The sequence below is a fragment of the Bufo bufo genome, chromosome 10 (genome assembly GCF_905171765.1).
Source record: "Bufo bufo chromosome 10, aBufBuf1.1, whole genome shotgun sequence".
In the NCBI taxonomy this organism is placed as follows: Eukaryota; Metazoa; Chordata; class Amphibia; order Anura; family Bufonidae; genus Bufo; species Bufo bufo.
This window is the reverse complement of record NC_053398.1, coordinates 20,176,620-20,189,221: the sequence shown is the minus strand read 5'-3', so window position 1 is coordinate 20,189,221 and position 12,602 is coordinate 20,176,620. Positions and strand designations below refer to the sequence as shown.

At 45.0% G+C, this 12,602-nt stretch overlaps 1 protein-coding gene across 5 annotated transcripts in view; it reads left to right on the top strand.

Moving 5' to 3' along the window:
* The window catches only part of PHF21A (PHD finger protein 21A), a 153,759-nt gene that overhangs the window by 36,238 nt on the left and 104,919 nt on the right, over positions 1 to 12,602 (top strand). For all 5 annotated transcript variants that reach the window (XM_040409142.1, XM_040409144.1, XM_040409141.1 and 2 more), the window contains exon 2: positions 9,075 to 9,226. In XM_040409142.1, coding sequence (XP_040265076.1) covers positions 9,173 to 9,226 — 54 coding nt within the window. In that variant the 5' untranslated portion in view covers positions 9,075 to 9,172. The remainder of the gene's footprint in view (positions 1 to 9,074; positions 9,227 to 12,602) is intronic.

Here is a 12,602-nt window from a genome sequence, read left to right as displayed (position 1 = left end):
TCCTGCCACTTGCTGGACTTTCTTGGACGCCCTGAAGCCTTCTTAACAAGAATTGAACCTCTTTCCTTGAAGTTCTTGATGATCCTATAAATTGTTGATTGAGGTGTAATCTTAGTAGCCACAATATCCTTGCCTGTGAAGCCATTTTTATGCAACACAATGATGGCTGCACGCGTTTCTTTGCAGGTCACCATGGTTAACAATGGAAGAACAATGATTTCAAGCATCACCCTCCTTTTAACATGTCAAGTCTGCCATTTTAACCCAATCAGCCTGACATAATGATCTCCAGCCTTGTGCTCGTCAACATTCTCACCTGAGTTAACAAGACGGATACTGAAATGAGCTCAGCAGGTCCTTTAATGACAGCAATGAAATGCAGTGGAAAGGTTTTTTTGGGATTAAGTTAATTTTCATGGCAAAGAAGGACTATGCAATTCATCTGATCACTCTTCATACCATTCTGGAGTATATGCAAATTGCTATTATAAAAACTTAAGCAGCAACTTTTCCAATTTCCAATATTTATGTAATTCTCAAAACTTTTGGCCACGACTGTACATTTGTGTACATGAGGTCGAAATCACAACTATGGTGGTAATTTGAGAACAGATATACGCCACTTTTTGCTGTATATCTGTTGCAGACTGTGCCGCAATCTGCAACTTTTTTCCCTTTTCTGTCAAAAAAAAAAAGGGGGGAGAGGGGCACGGTGTGGGCAGGGAAGAGGTGGGCCGACAAGCCCGTCTCATTTATAATTTTTTACGCCTGTTTTAGGCAGATAAAATTGTCTAAATCTACACTTGTCTAAAGGAAGCTGGTGTAAAGTCCACCTGGCAGATGAACCGCCAGCGCAGGAGGGACGAAGACCAGCGTCTAATTACTGGTCTTCATAAATGTCCCCCTATGTCTTCAAACAGATTAATACATAGAGAACATTTATCCTCTATCCATAGGATATGAAATAAGTGTCTGATCGGGGGGTCCAACTGGTGGAGAACAGAGGTCCCCAATTCCACATGTGAGTGAAGTGGTAGTGGACGCGTGTGACCGCTGCTCCATTCACTTCTGTAAAACTGTAGCCAAGTGCTGTCTTAGTCCGTTTGTGTGAATGGAGTGGTGATCATGGATGCACAACGCTACTCCATTCACATGGAATCGGGAATCTCCATTTTTGTGATTGCTGAACCCCCGGTGATCAGACACTTATCCCCTTTCCTGTGGATAGGTGATAACTTTTCTGCCCTCTAGAGGCCTCAGAATAGTCTCTCACACCCATGACTTCTGCTGCTATATTAATATCCTGTGTCCTGGGGAGTCACAAATGAACGTCTTTCACAAAACCTCTCCACAAATATAGTGATTCAGTTCAGAATTACCTTTTTTCCTCCAAGGGCTGAATCTGTGAAATACCTATCCCTGCCTTCATTAAGGCAGCAGCGTGTGACATCATTAGTTATGAGGCACTCAGTCCACCAGTTGCAGTGTGAAGGATCTCCATAGAACCACCGCTAAGTGACCATTTGGCATTTAGGCTACTTTCACACTGGCGTTTTGGCTTTCCGTTTGTGAGATCCGTTCAGGGCTCTGACAAGCGGTCCAGAACGGATCAGTTTGCATTCTAATGCATTCTGAATGAAAAAGGATCCGCTCAGAATGCATCAGTTCAGTCTCCATTCCGCTTTGGAGATGCACACCAGTTTTGGTGTCCGTCTGATGAAACTGAGCCAAACGGATCCGTCCTGGCACACAATGTAAGTCAATGGGGACGGATCCGTTTTCACTGATCATAATCTGGCACAATAGAAAACGGATCCGTCCTCCATTGACTTTCAGTGGAGTTCATGACTGATCCGTCTTGGCTATGTTACAGATAATACAAACGGATCCGTTCTGAACGGATGCAGACGGTAGTACTATCTGAACTGATCCGCACAAAACGCAAGTGTGAAAGTAGCCTGAGGCTGACTCTTTGCTGCAAACAGAGAAAATATTTTATTTTATTTTTTATTGTTTTCATTTTTATTTTTTCCCCCGCCTATACGGGCAGCGATGGCAAAGTTAATTATTGCTTTTGCTTAGAAAACTGTAATTACACATTAAAATGACAATTCCAATAGCTGCATGGTTTTCTATTCCCCTGTCTTATGTGTTTTAACAGTTCTCTTGTTGGATTTCTACGATTTCCCTGCTTAGCGTCTTTGCAAAAATATTTGAAGGTAACAGGTTCACATTCACTTAATCATGGCAGAGGCTGGAGCTGTGTGAGGTCAGATCGCCTCTGCCAGTGATCTGTGGCTCTCTGGTTGTCGGAAGAATGCTCTGAAAGCCACTGGCCTGGAGACCGCTGGTATCTGTCATATATCCATGCATGCACGGTTTTTGTATAGCAGCACACACAATCCCCATGGGTCTGTATTATGTACCAGTCATCTAAGAATTTCCTGCTTGTTGTACTTGTTTTGTTTGATATTATGCATGTGTACCCCCTTTTTAGATGTAAGGCCCCTGGAGTTAATGGCGCTTGAAGGGCATCTGTCAGCAGATTTGTACCCAGACATTGCACAAACGCCTGTACATGCATTGCATGCCAGTACATGTTAGACCTTTTCCTGCCATTCATCGGCGCAGCGATGCTGCTGGTGCCTGAAATGACCAATAACAAGGCTTCTTACAGCAAGGAGCTTTGTTATTGGTCGGTTTGGGCGGGTTGCCTGTGCGATATTGTGTCCTGCAGCAGGGGGCAGCTAGTGGGAGTAATAGCTGTAATTGACAGGGAAGGAGGGGCCAGCTCCCGGGCCGCTGCCCTATCCAGAGAGTAGGGGGGAGCGGTGTTATTTACATGGGACTGTATGCTGGAGGGGGCTGTATGGCGGGGAGAGATGTTATTTACATGGGAATGTAAAATGCGGGGACGTACACTATGAACATGGAACCAACACAGATGTCTTCAGCTGCCAAGCGCACATGTAACAGGTCACCCAGTGTCGGGTACAAATCTGCTGACAGATGTCCTTTAAAAAATATATATAGTAGTATAGGGTGAGATACTGTTATTCTCTCCTGGGAGATCTCCGTGATTTTTTTCTTCTTCTGTGCCTCCATATAAAATTTGAGTGCAGTGAGGTACAGTATTGACCCAGCGCAGGCTGTGGATGCCTTGTTATGGATCCATAGAACACAGAACCGTAATACAGTCCTAGACATGAAGGTTTCAGTTATTGGTCCAGGTAGCGGAGATACAGGGATTTTCCAGTGTATGAATACTGGGGAGGGGATGGTCACTTATCCCAGACAGTGGTTTTTTTTTTTCTCCTCTTCTTCTTTTCTCTACTTGCCCATTTAGACCAGTGATGGCTAACCTCTGGCACTCCAGCTGTGGTGGCACTGCAACTCCCAGCGTGCTCCATTCATTTGTAAGGAGTTCTGACAACAGCCAAGCAAGTGTGCATATTAGGAGTTGTAGTTTCACCACAGGTGGAGTGCCAGAGGTTAGCCATCACAGATTTAGGGACCATTCACAAGTCCGTAGAATGGGTCCGGATCTGTTCCGCAATGTTGAGGAACGAATCCGGACTCTTTCATTCTCTATGGGTCCGGAAGAGATGTGGACAGCACACACACAGTGTGCTGTCCGCATCCACATTTCCAGAGCGCGGCCCCGAACTTCTGGTCCGTGGCTCCCGAAAAAATTGCAGACAAAAATAGGCAGTTCTATGGGGGTGCCGGCCAGGTGTATTGCGGATCCGCAATACACTACGGACGTGTGAATAGACCCTTAGACTGTTCTCTTGAATCCCACAGTTTTCCCTGAGCGAGAATTTTGGGCCCTTGTTCTTGGCAACAGTGGGAGCCCAAGGGTTCGCACCACCACCTACTTAATATTATAACCGGCCTGAATGTTTGATGTTGGACTGCCCATTTAAAAGGATTGTCCAGTTTTTTTTTTTATATGGGTTGTGCCACGTATCTAAATGTATCTTGCCCAACATATATATCGCTGTTATCACTTTCCTCAAATACCATTTATCAAAACTGCCTTTTTCAAAAGTTATTTGTTTCGATTATTTTCAATTGCTGTTGGTTACATCCTGCATTGGAGACTTATAATGGAGGAGGTAGGAAGCCTCATTGGTAAGAACAAGGGGTGTGGTTAGTGTCACATGATCTGCTGATGTCAGGATACATGGCACTGCCCTAAAGCATGGTGGGACAGCAGTCACATGACAAACCAGGAAGTAGGATTCAAACATTGGGATGGGAAAAGTGAAAATAAGGTAAATTTGGAGGAAAAAAAAAACAATCCAAGGAGGAATGGGAGCTAGAGTAATTGATGAAAATACACGTTTAGGGTGCATTCACACAACCGTATAAATGAGTCCGCATCCGTTCTGCAATTTTGCGGAACGGGTGCGGACCCATTCATTTTAATGGGGCTGCAAAAGATGCTGTCAGCATCTGTTGTTTCATTCCTCGGCCCCGCAAAAAATAGAGGCATTCTCTATATGGGACTGGCCATGTGCGGTCCGCAAAATAAATGCATACGCCCAGTATCCATGTTTTGCGGATTCGCAAAACACGGTCATGTGAATGTACCGTTCGAGTGAAAAGTAGTGTTTGGCACAAACCCTTTAAATCTTCCCCAGAGCCATCTGGAACTGTGAACTTTAATGTGAGGTCCCTGGATACAGCAGCCCACGTCTTGCTGGACTGAGTAGAGGATGATTTGATGTGGACTTGTGTGTTTGGGGGGGGAAAAAGGTCAATTTTTAAATCCATTAAAGGGTGTGTGTGTGGAAGGATTACGTCATCTTTTCATCTTCACTTTCTCTTAGGCCTCATGCACACGACCGTTGTGTGCATCCGTGGCCGTTGTGCCGTTTTCCGTTTTTTTTCGCGGACCCATTGACTTTCAATGGGTCCGTGGAAAAATCGGAAAATGCACCGTTTTGCAGCCGAGACCGTGCTCCGTGTATCCTGTCCGTCAAAAAAATATGACCTGTCCTATTTTTTTGACGGACAACGGTTCACGGACCCATTCAAGTCAATGGGTCCGTGAAAGAACACGGATGCACACAAGATTGGCATCGGTGTCCGTGATCCGTGGCCGTAGGTTACTTTAATACAGACGGATCCAAAGATCCGTCTGCATAAAAGCTTTTTCAGATCTAAGTTTTCACTTCGTGAAAACTCAGATCCGACAGTATATTCTAACACAGAAGCGTTCACATGGTGATGGGGACGCTTCTAGTTAGAATACACTACAAACTGTGTACAAGACTGCCCCCTGCTGCCTGGCAGCACCCGATCTCTTACAGGGGGCACCTGAAGGGGTTAATTGTACTATCATATCCCCCTGTAAGAGATCAGGGCTGCCAGGCAGCAGGGGGCAGACCCTCCCCCCCTCCCCAGTTTGAATATCATTGGTGGCCAGTGCGGCCCCCCCCCCCCCTCTATTGTAATAATAGGTTGGTGGCCAGTGCGGCCCCCCCCTCCCTCTATTGTAATAATTCGTTATCATTGGTGGCAGCGGAGTTCCGATCGGAGTCCCAGTTTAATCGCTGGGGCTCCGATCGGTAACCATGGCAACCAGGACGCTACTACAGTCCTGGTTGCCATGGTTACTTAGCAATAGTACAATAGTAGAAGATTCATACTTACCTGCTCCTGGCTGCTGCGATGTTCGTGTCCGGCCGGGAGCTCCACCTACTGGTAAGTGACAGGTCTGTGCGGCGCATTGCTAAATGAACTGTCACTTACCAGTAGGAGGAGCTCCCGGCCGGACACAGACATCGCAGCTCCCAGGTAAGTATGAATCTTTTACTATTGTACTATTGCTAGTAACCCGCTGCCACCAATGATCGGGGGGGGGGAGAGAGATGGGAGGCCGCACACTGGCCACCAATGTTGTTAATGCTATAGAGGGAGGGGGGGCCGCTGCCACCAACGATTTATTACAATAGAGGGAGGAAGGGGGGGGGGGGGCGCACACTGTGCCACCAACGAATTATTACAATAGAGGGAGGAAGGGGGGGGCGGGGGCCGCACTGGCCACCAATGATATTCAAACTGGGGAGGGGGGGGGGGTCTGCCCCCTGCTGCCTGGCAGCCCTGATCTCTTACAGGGGGATATGATAGTACAATTAACCCCTTCAGGTGCGGCACCTGAGGGTTTAATTGTGCTGATCACTGCCCCCTGTAAGAGATCGGATGCTGCTAGGCAGCAGGGGGCAGTCATGTAAACAGTTTGTAGTATATTCTAACTAGAAGCGTCCCCATCACCATGGGAACGCCTCTGTGTTAGAATATACTGTCAGAAATGAGGTTTCACGATCTAACTCATATCCGACAGTATATTCTAACATAGAGGCGTTCCCATGGTGATGGGGACGCTTCAAGTTAAAATATACCATCGGATTGGAGAAAACTCTGATCCGATGGTATAAAAGGGACTCCAGACTTTACATTGAAAGTCAATGGGGACGGATCCGTTTGAAATGGCACCATATTGTGTCAACGTCAAACGGATCCGTCCCCATTGACTTGCATTGTAATTCAGGACGGATCCGTTTGGCTCCGCACGGCCAGGCGGACACCAAAACGACTTTTTTTTCATGTCCGTGGATCCTCCAAAAATCAAGGAAGACCCACGGACGAAAAAACGGTCACGGATCACGGACCTACGGACCCCGTTTTTGCGGACCGTGAAAAAAAAACGTCCGTGTGCATGAGGCCTTATCCAAAGTTTTAGAACTGGGGATAAAAAGGCTTGTATTCCTGCAGCATGTGCTATGTGCAGGGGTGGAGGCCGCGTTAGGCTACGTTCACACTCGCGTTTGGTGCGGATCCGTCATGGATCTGCACAGACGGATCCGTTCAGATAATACAACCGTCTGCATCTGTTAAAGAGGACCTTTCACCGATTCTTACCCTATGAACTAACTATACAGATATGTAGAGCGGCGCCCGGGGATCTCACTGCACTTACTATTATCCCTGGGCGCCGCTTCGTTCTCCCGTTATGCCCTCCGGTATCTCCGCTCACTAAGTTATAGTAGGCGGAGATACCAGTCCCTAAGTTATGGTAGGCGGAGTCTGCCCTAGCGCTGGCCAATCGCAGCGCAGAGCTCACAGCCTGGGAGGTTATTTTCTCCCAGGCTGTGAGCTCTGCAATGCGATTGGCCAGCGCTAGGGCAGACTCCGCCTACCATAACTTAGGGAACGGAGATACCGGAGGACATAGCAGGAGAACGGAGCGGCGCCCGGGGATAATAGTAAGTGCAGAGAGATCCCCGGGTGCCGCTCTACATGGCTGTATACTTAGTTCATAGGGTAAGAATCGGTGAAAGGTCCTCTTTAAGAACGGATCTGTTTGTATTATCTTTAACATGGCCAAGACGTATCCGTCATGAACTCCACTTAAAGTCAACGGAGGACGGATCCGTTTTCTATTGTGCCAGATTGTGTCATAGAAAACTGATTTGTCCCCATTGACTTACATTGTGTGCCAGGACGGATCCGTTTGGCTCGGTTTCGTCAGACGGACAGCAAAACGCTGCAAGCAGACTCCAGAGGAATGGAGACGGAACGGAGGCAAACTGATGCATTCTGAATTATACTTTTCCATTCAGAATGCATTAGGGCAAAACTGATCAGTTCTGGACCGCTTGTGAGAGCCCTGAACGGATCTCGGAAATGGAAAGCCAAAACGCCAGTGTGAAAGTAGCCTTAGCCGTTCCCCTTGTGTCCTCTCATGTTAGAGGGCTTTCCTTTGACTTGTTTCCATGGCGATCTTGTACATTTCATGCCATTTTGTTTAGAGGAAATCCTATAGATTTCAGTGACATTCCCTTATTGTCGCCTACATTTGCTCAGTGGCTGCACACGTTTTATATTATATCAGTCTTTTTATAGTATTAACACCTCTAAACTGAACGCGGCGCTTCTACCGGTAGACTGTAAAACGCTGATCACTCCTCTCCTACGTGTGTAGAAATCGTATATATAGGCCTCCCTGGTGAATCATTTTAATGGGAAACTTCGTTTCCTGGAGTTTTCATTTTACGATCAACTGCTGTGTGTTTTGTTTTTTTTTACCTAAAAATTAATCCAGCGGCTTTCAAGTGGGAGAGATGTCAACAAGACCCGTTCGCTCTGTTTTACAGTGTGCGTTGGGAGAATTTCCCAATGTATAGCTCCATGGCACTTTATAGCCATGCAGTGACATACATCGCCCATAGGCTCCCATGTTAAAATATAAATGTTTACTGTGTGGTGAACTTTATTTTCTTTTTTGTAGGATGTCTCTATATAGGACAGTGCATTTATTTATTTTATTTTTTTTCCAATTTATTCAGAAAAATACAGTACTGCTTGGTGATGTGAGCAGGACATTTTTTTTTTTTTTTTTACTTATATAGTGCTGACATATTCCGCAGCACTTTACATTATCATTTCTTGCTGTCTCCAATTCTAAGGTCCCTATCAGTATGTCTTTGTAGTTTGGGAGGAAACCAGAGAACCTGGAGGAAACCCACGCAAACATGGGGAGAACATACAAACTCCATGCAGATGTTGTCCTTGGTTGGATTTCTGGTATCCAGCTCCTTAGCTGTAACACCAGAAATTTGCCTGGACAGAACAATGCACAGGCACCTTGTATCTGTCCAGCTATGGACCCGGGATCGTTGCACAAAAATTTAGTAATTTCTTTAAAACTCAGGTGTAAAACAACTGGCCTGTATGGCTGCTTTCGGGCCACGTAATGTCTGTTTAATAATACAATATTTTTGCATTTTAAATCGGATCTTACCACAGAGAAGGGTGGGGAGCGCTTCTGTGTACTTCTAGGCTCTTGTCAGCCTAAAGGCACAATGTTGTTGGCCCATTTTGTCTACTGATACAGGTCTGCACTTGTAGTAAAGTTCTGCCCTTCCGTCGTAGAGCGTATCAAACTGACCCCACTGTACACATAGCTACCGTCCATTATAGACCGTCATAATTGTATTAATGATTGTAATCAGTCTGCCTGGCATTGCCTTTACACCTGGTAATCATCTTTGTTTGCTTCGTAGGTTTAGACTCTGAAAGAAGTTTTTTTACCCTGAATAGAACAACGTGTGAAAGACCCGTGGGATTTGGGAATTCAGGTGAGAAAACTGGAGAAAGGAGAATGGAGCTTCAGACTCTACAGGAGGCCCTAAAAGTGGAAATTCAAGTTCACCAGGTAAGAGCATTTTACCGTGTGTTTCTGGTGCTATTTGACAGCAAGAATAGCATAATTTCCAGTGATGTTCTTGCCATCATAAAGCTATGTTCACACAGCAGATTTATTAGAGAAAGTTACTAAAATATCCATTCCATACATGTGTTTGAGATTTTCTGCAGCATGTGCATGGATTTTGCAAGGCCCCTTCAGATGAATGGGACAATTAGAACTGTCATAGCTCGATTAAGAACAGAAGCAACAATGAGAATGTTATTTAAGCTTTACTGACACATAAGATGCTGTGAAGTGTTTCTTTTGGCTGAAATCTGGTTCTTTCTTCTTCTTTCTTGAGAGGGTTTTTCAAGGTTTTATGACTTTTTTTTTTTAACTGTCATTACACTCACCTGAGGGTACTTTCACACTTGCGGCAGAGGAATCCGGCAGGCCGTTCCGTCGCCGGAACTGCCTGCCGGATCCGGCAAAACGTATTCCAACTGATTGCATTATAAGACTGATCAGGATCCTGATCTGTTTTTACAAATGCATTGCAAGAATGGATCCGTCTGTCTGTTTGTCATATGGACAAATGGATGTTTCGTTTTTATTTTTTATTTCAATTTTTTTTCGGTCTGCACATGCGCAGCCTGGAAGGACTGATCCGGCATTCCGGTATTTTGAATGCCGGATCCCACACTAATACATTCCTATGGAAAAAAATGACGGATCTGGCATTCCGGCAAGTATTCCGTTTTTTTGGCCGGAGATAAAACTGTAGCATGCTGCGGTATTATCTCCATCCTGAGCAATCAAAAACACTGAACTAAAGACATCCTGATGCATCCTGAATGGACTGCTCTCCATTCAGAATGCATGGGGATAAAACTGATCAGTTCTTTTCCGGTATAGAGCCCCTAGGACGGAACTCAGTGCGGAGAAGAAAAACGCAAGTGTGAAAGTAGCCTGACCCAGTTTCTAGCAACTATATCTTTGGATGTAGGGGAGATCATGCTGCAATTTTGGTTTTGTTTAAAGCCTAGGCTGTTATGAAGCCCAAGATATGAAGAGTTAAAGGGATTGTCCAGGTTTAGGGCTTAACCCGGATATAAGCCCCAAGGTTTGTTTGTTGTGAGCCGTTGACATGCTGGGTTTCACATGAGTATGCTGGGCGAGACTTCTGCCCAGCAGGAAAGAAGTGAAGGTGAGCTTATATCCGGGTTCAGCCCTGAACCTCGACAACCCCTTTTAAAGCAGCCCTCCCTCCTTCAGCTGGCTCATCCAGCCTGGAGACGGAGGGGGCAGTGGAGGAGCTGATGAAAGCCTGCAATATAGGAGAGAAGAAAAAAAAATGTGTACGTTTTTCAACATCATAATCCTACTGACCCACAACATAAAGTTATCAGTGAATGCCATAAAAATAAATGCCCAAAAAGTTTTGACCACTGGAACACAGAGGGGGAAAATGTTACTTGTCGTTAAGGCCAAAATTAGCCCCATCACTAAATGCAATCATTAAAAAATGCACTTCAGTCACCTGAGTTGTGTGGCAACTATATTTACTTGAGGCATAAATCTACAATTAAAAAGTGAAGTTTTCGAAGGGGTTTTCCAATTTTAATGTGACTGTTGAGGGGTTAAAGGGAATGTGTCATCAGAAAATTACCTATTGCTTAAATTATGGGAGTCATTTATCAAACTGGTGTAAAGTAGAACTGGCTTAGTTGCCCATAGCAACCAATCAGATTCCACCTTTCATTTTGGACAGCTCCTTTGGAAAATGAAAGGTGGAATCTGATTGGTTGCTATGGGCAACTAAGCCAGTTCTACTTTACACCAGTTTGATAAATGACCCCTTTTGAGCACATTTTTAAAGATTTTTTTTTTTCCCATGTCGCTGTGCTTTTTCTGCCTTTTAAAACCAGATAGTAACACATCTCCTTTTTTTACTAATTCTATTTCCTGAACTTGATTATGAGGGCGGCCATCTTGCCTGAGCTGTTCTTAACAGCATTAAGAAAATTGATTTACAGCAGCCCCAAAGTCCATAGGACCCCATGGACAGAAGGGACCTCATTGACTTCTATGGGAGAGCTGTGTAGGCATTGTCTGTGCAGAGGTCGTCGTACAAGGAAAGACTAGATAAGCTTTGAGAAACACCTATTGTGAATGGTGGATCTGTCATTCTAATCATGTTGTAATGATATTGCCTCGGTTTATAGATAAGCAGGTAACTGGAGTAAAGTGATCAGTACAGACCAAGAAGCAGCGCCTATTAGGCTTAGGGCTGTTTCACACTAATAGTAAACAGATCGGACAGGCTATTCCGGCTGGGAACAGCCTGTCGGATCCGTCCTTGCAGGGGGGCACCCATGTGCTGCCTGCAATCCGTCCGGCCCTCTTGACAATAATGTGGTCCGGCGGAGATCCAGTCGCAAGCCGGCAAATATGCTGTGGAGTGGCCGGACGAAAGCTTCTGCGTGCAAGGACTGGTCCGACAGACTGTTCCCAGCCTATGACCTAAAGATAGGTTTGTCATGTTCGCTGGAACCTTTTCCAGGTGTAGACCCTGCATGTGGGTATAAACACACAGGCCATAATTTCAGGCAACTGTGGCTTGCACTAACTATTCGCTGCAACACTTTTGTCTCATTGCCGAGTTCTTTCATCAGCCAAATGATTTCTGTTGACAGTGTGTGCAACAGTGACATCTGCAGGAGAAAAAGAGGAACTCCATCCTGTTACGCTTTTCAAACTTTAGCAGATCTGGGGTTATTTATCAAAAACATAAGACATGGTTTGTGAATGGACACAGAAGCAGCAGTAACTTTTTATTTTCGTTTTAGCACATTTTTCCCTAATACATATTTATTTTTTCTGAATAAGCCCAAATATGTTTCAGTGAAACCCATTAAGGGCTCATGCACACGACCGTATGTATTTTGCTGTCCGGCAAAAACGGATCCACAAGAAAACGGATAACACCCTACCCTTGTGACGTCCTTGTTACATCCGTTGTTTTTTGTGGATCCATTGTAACAATGCCTGTCTTTGTTTGCAAAATGGACAAGAATAGGACATGTTCTGTTTTTTGGTTCGGAACGGACTTGCGGACATATGGAAACGGAGTGCACACTGAGTAATTTCTGTTTTTTCTGTGGACCCGTTGAAGTGAATGGTTCCGTATATGGGCCGCCAAAAAACGGAACGGACACGGAAAGAAAATACGGTCGTGTGCATGATCCCTAATGGAAATGGAGCTAGAAGAAGGGCTGGGGGAGGGTGGTGGGTATGTAACCTAAGTGCAATGCCTGTTACAGTTTTGGGGTAGATTAGAGTGATTCAGATATATATTATATATATATATATATATATATATATATATATATATATATATATA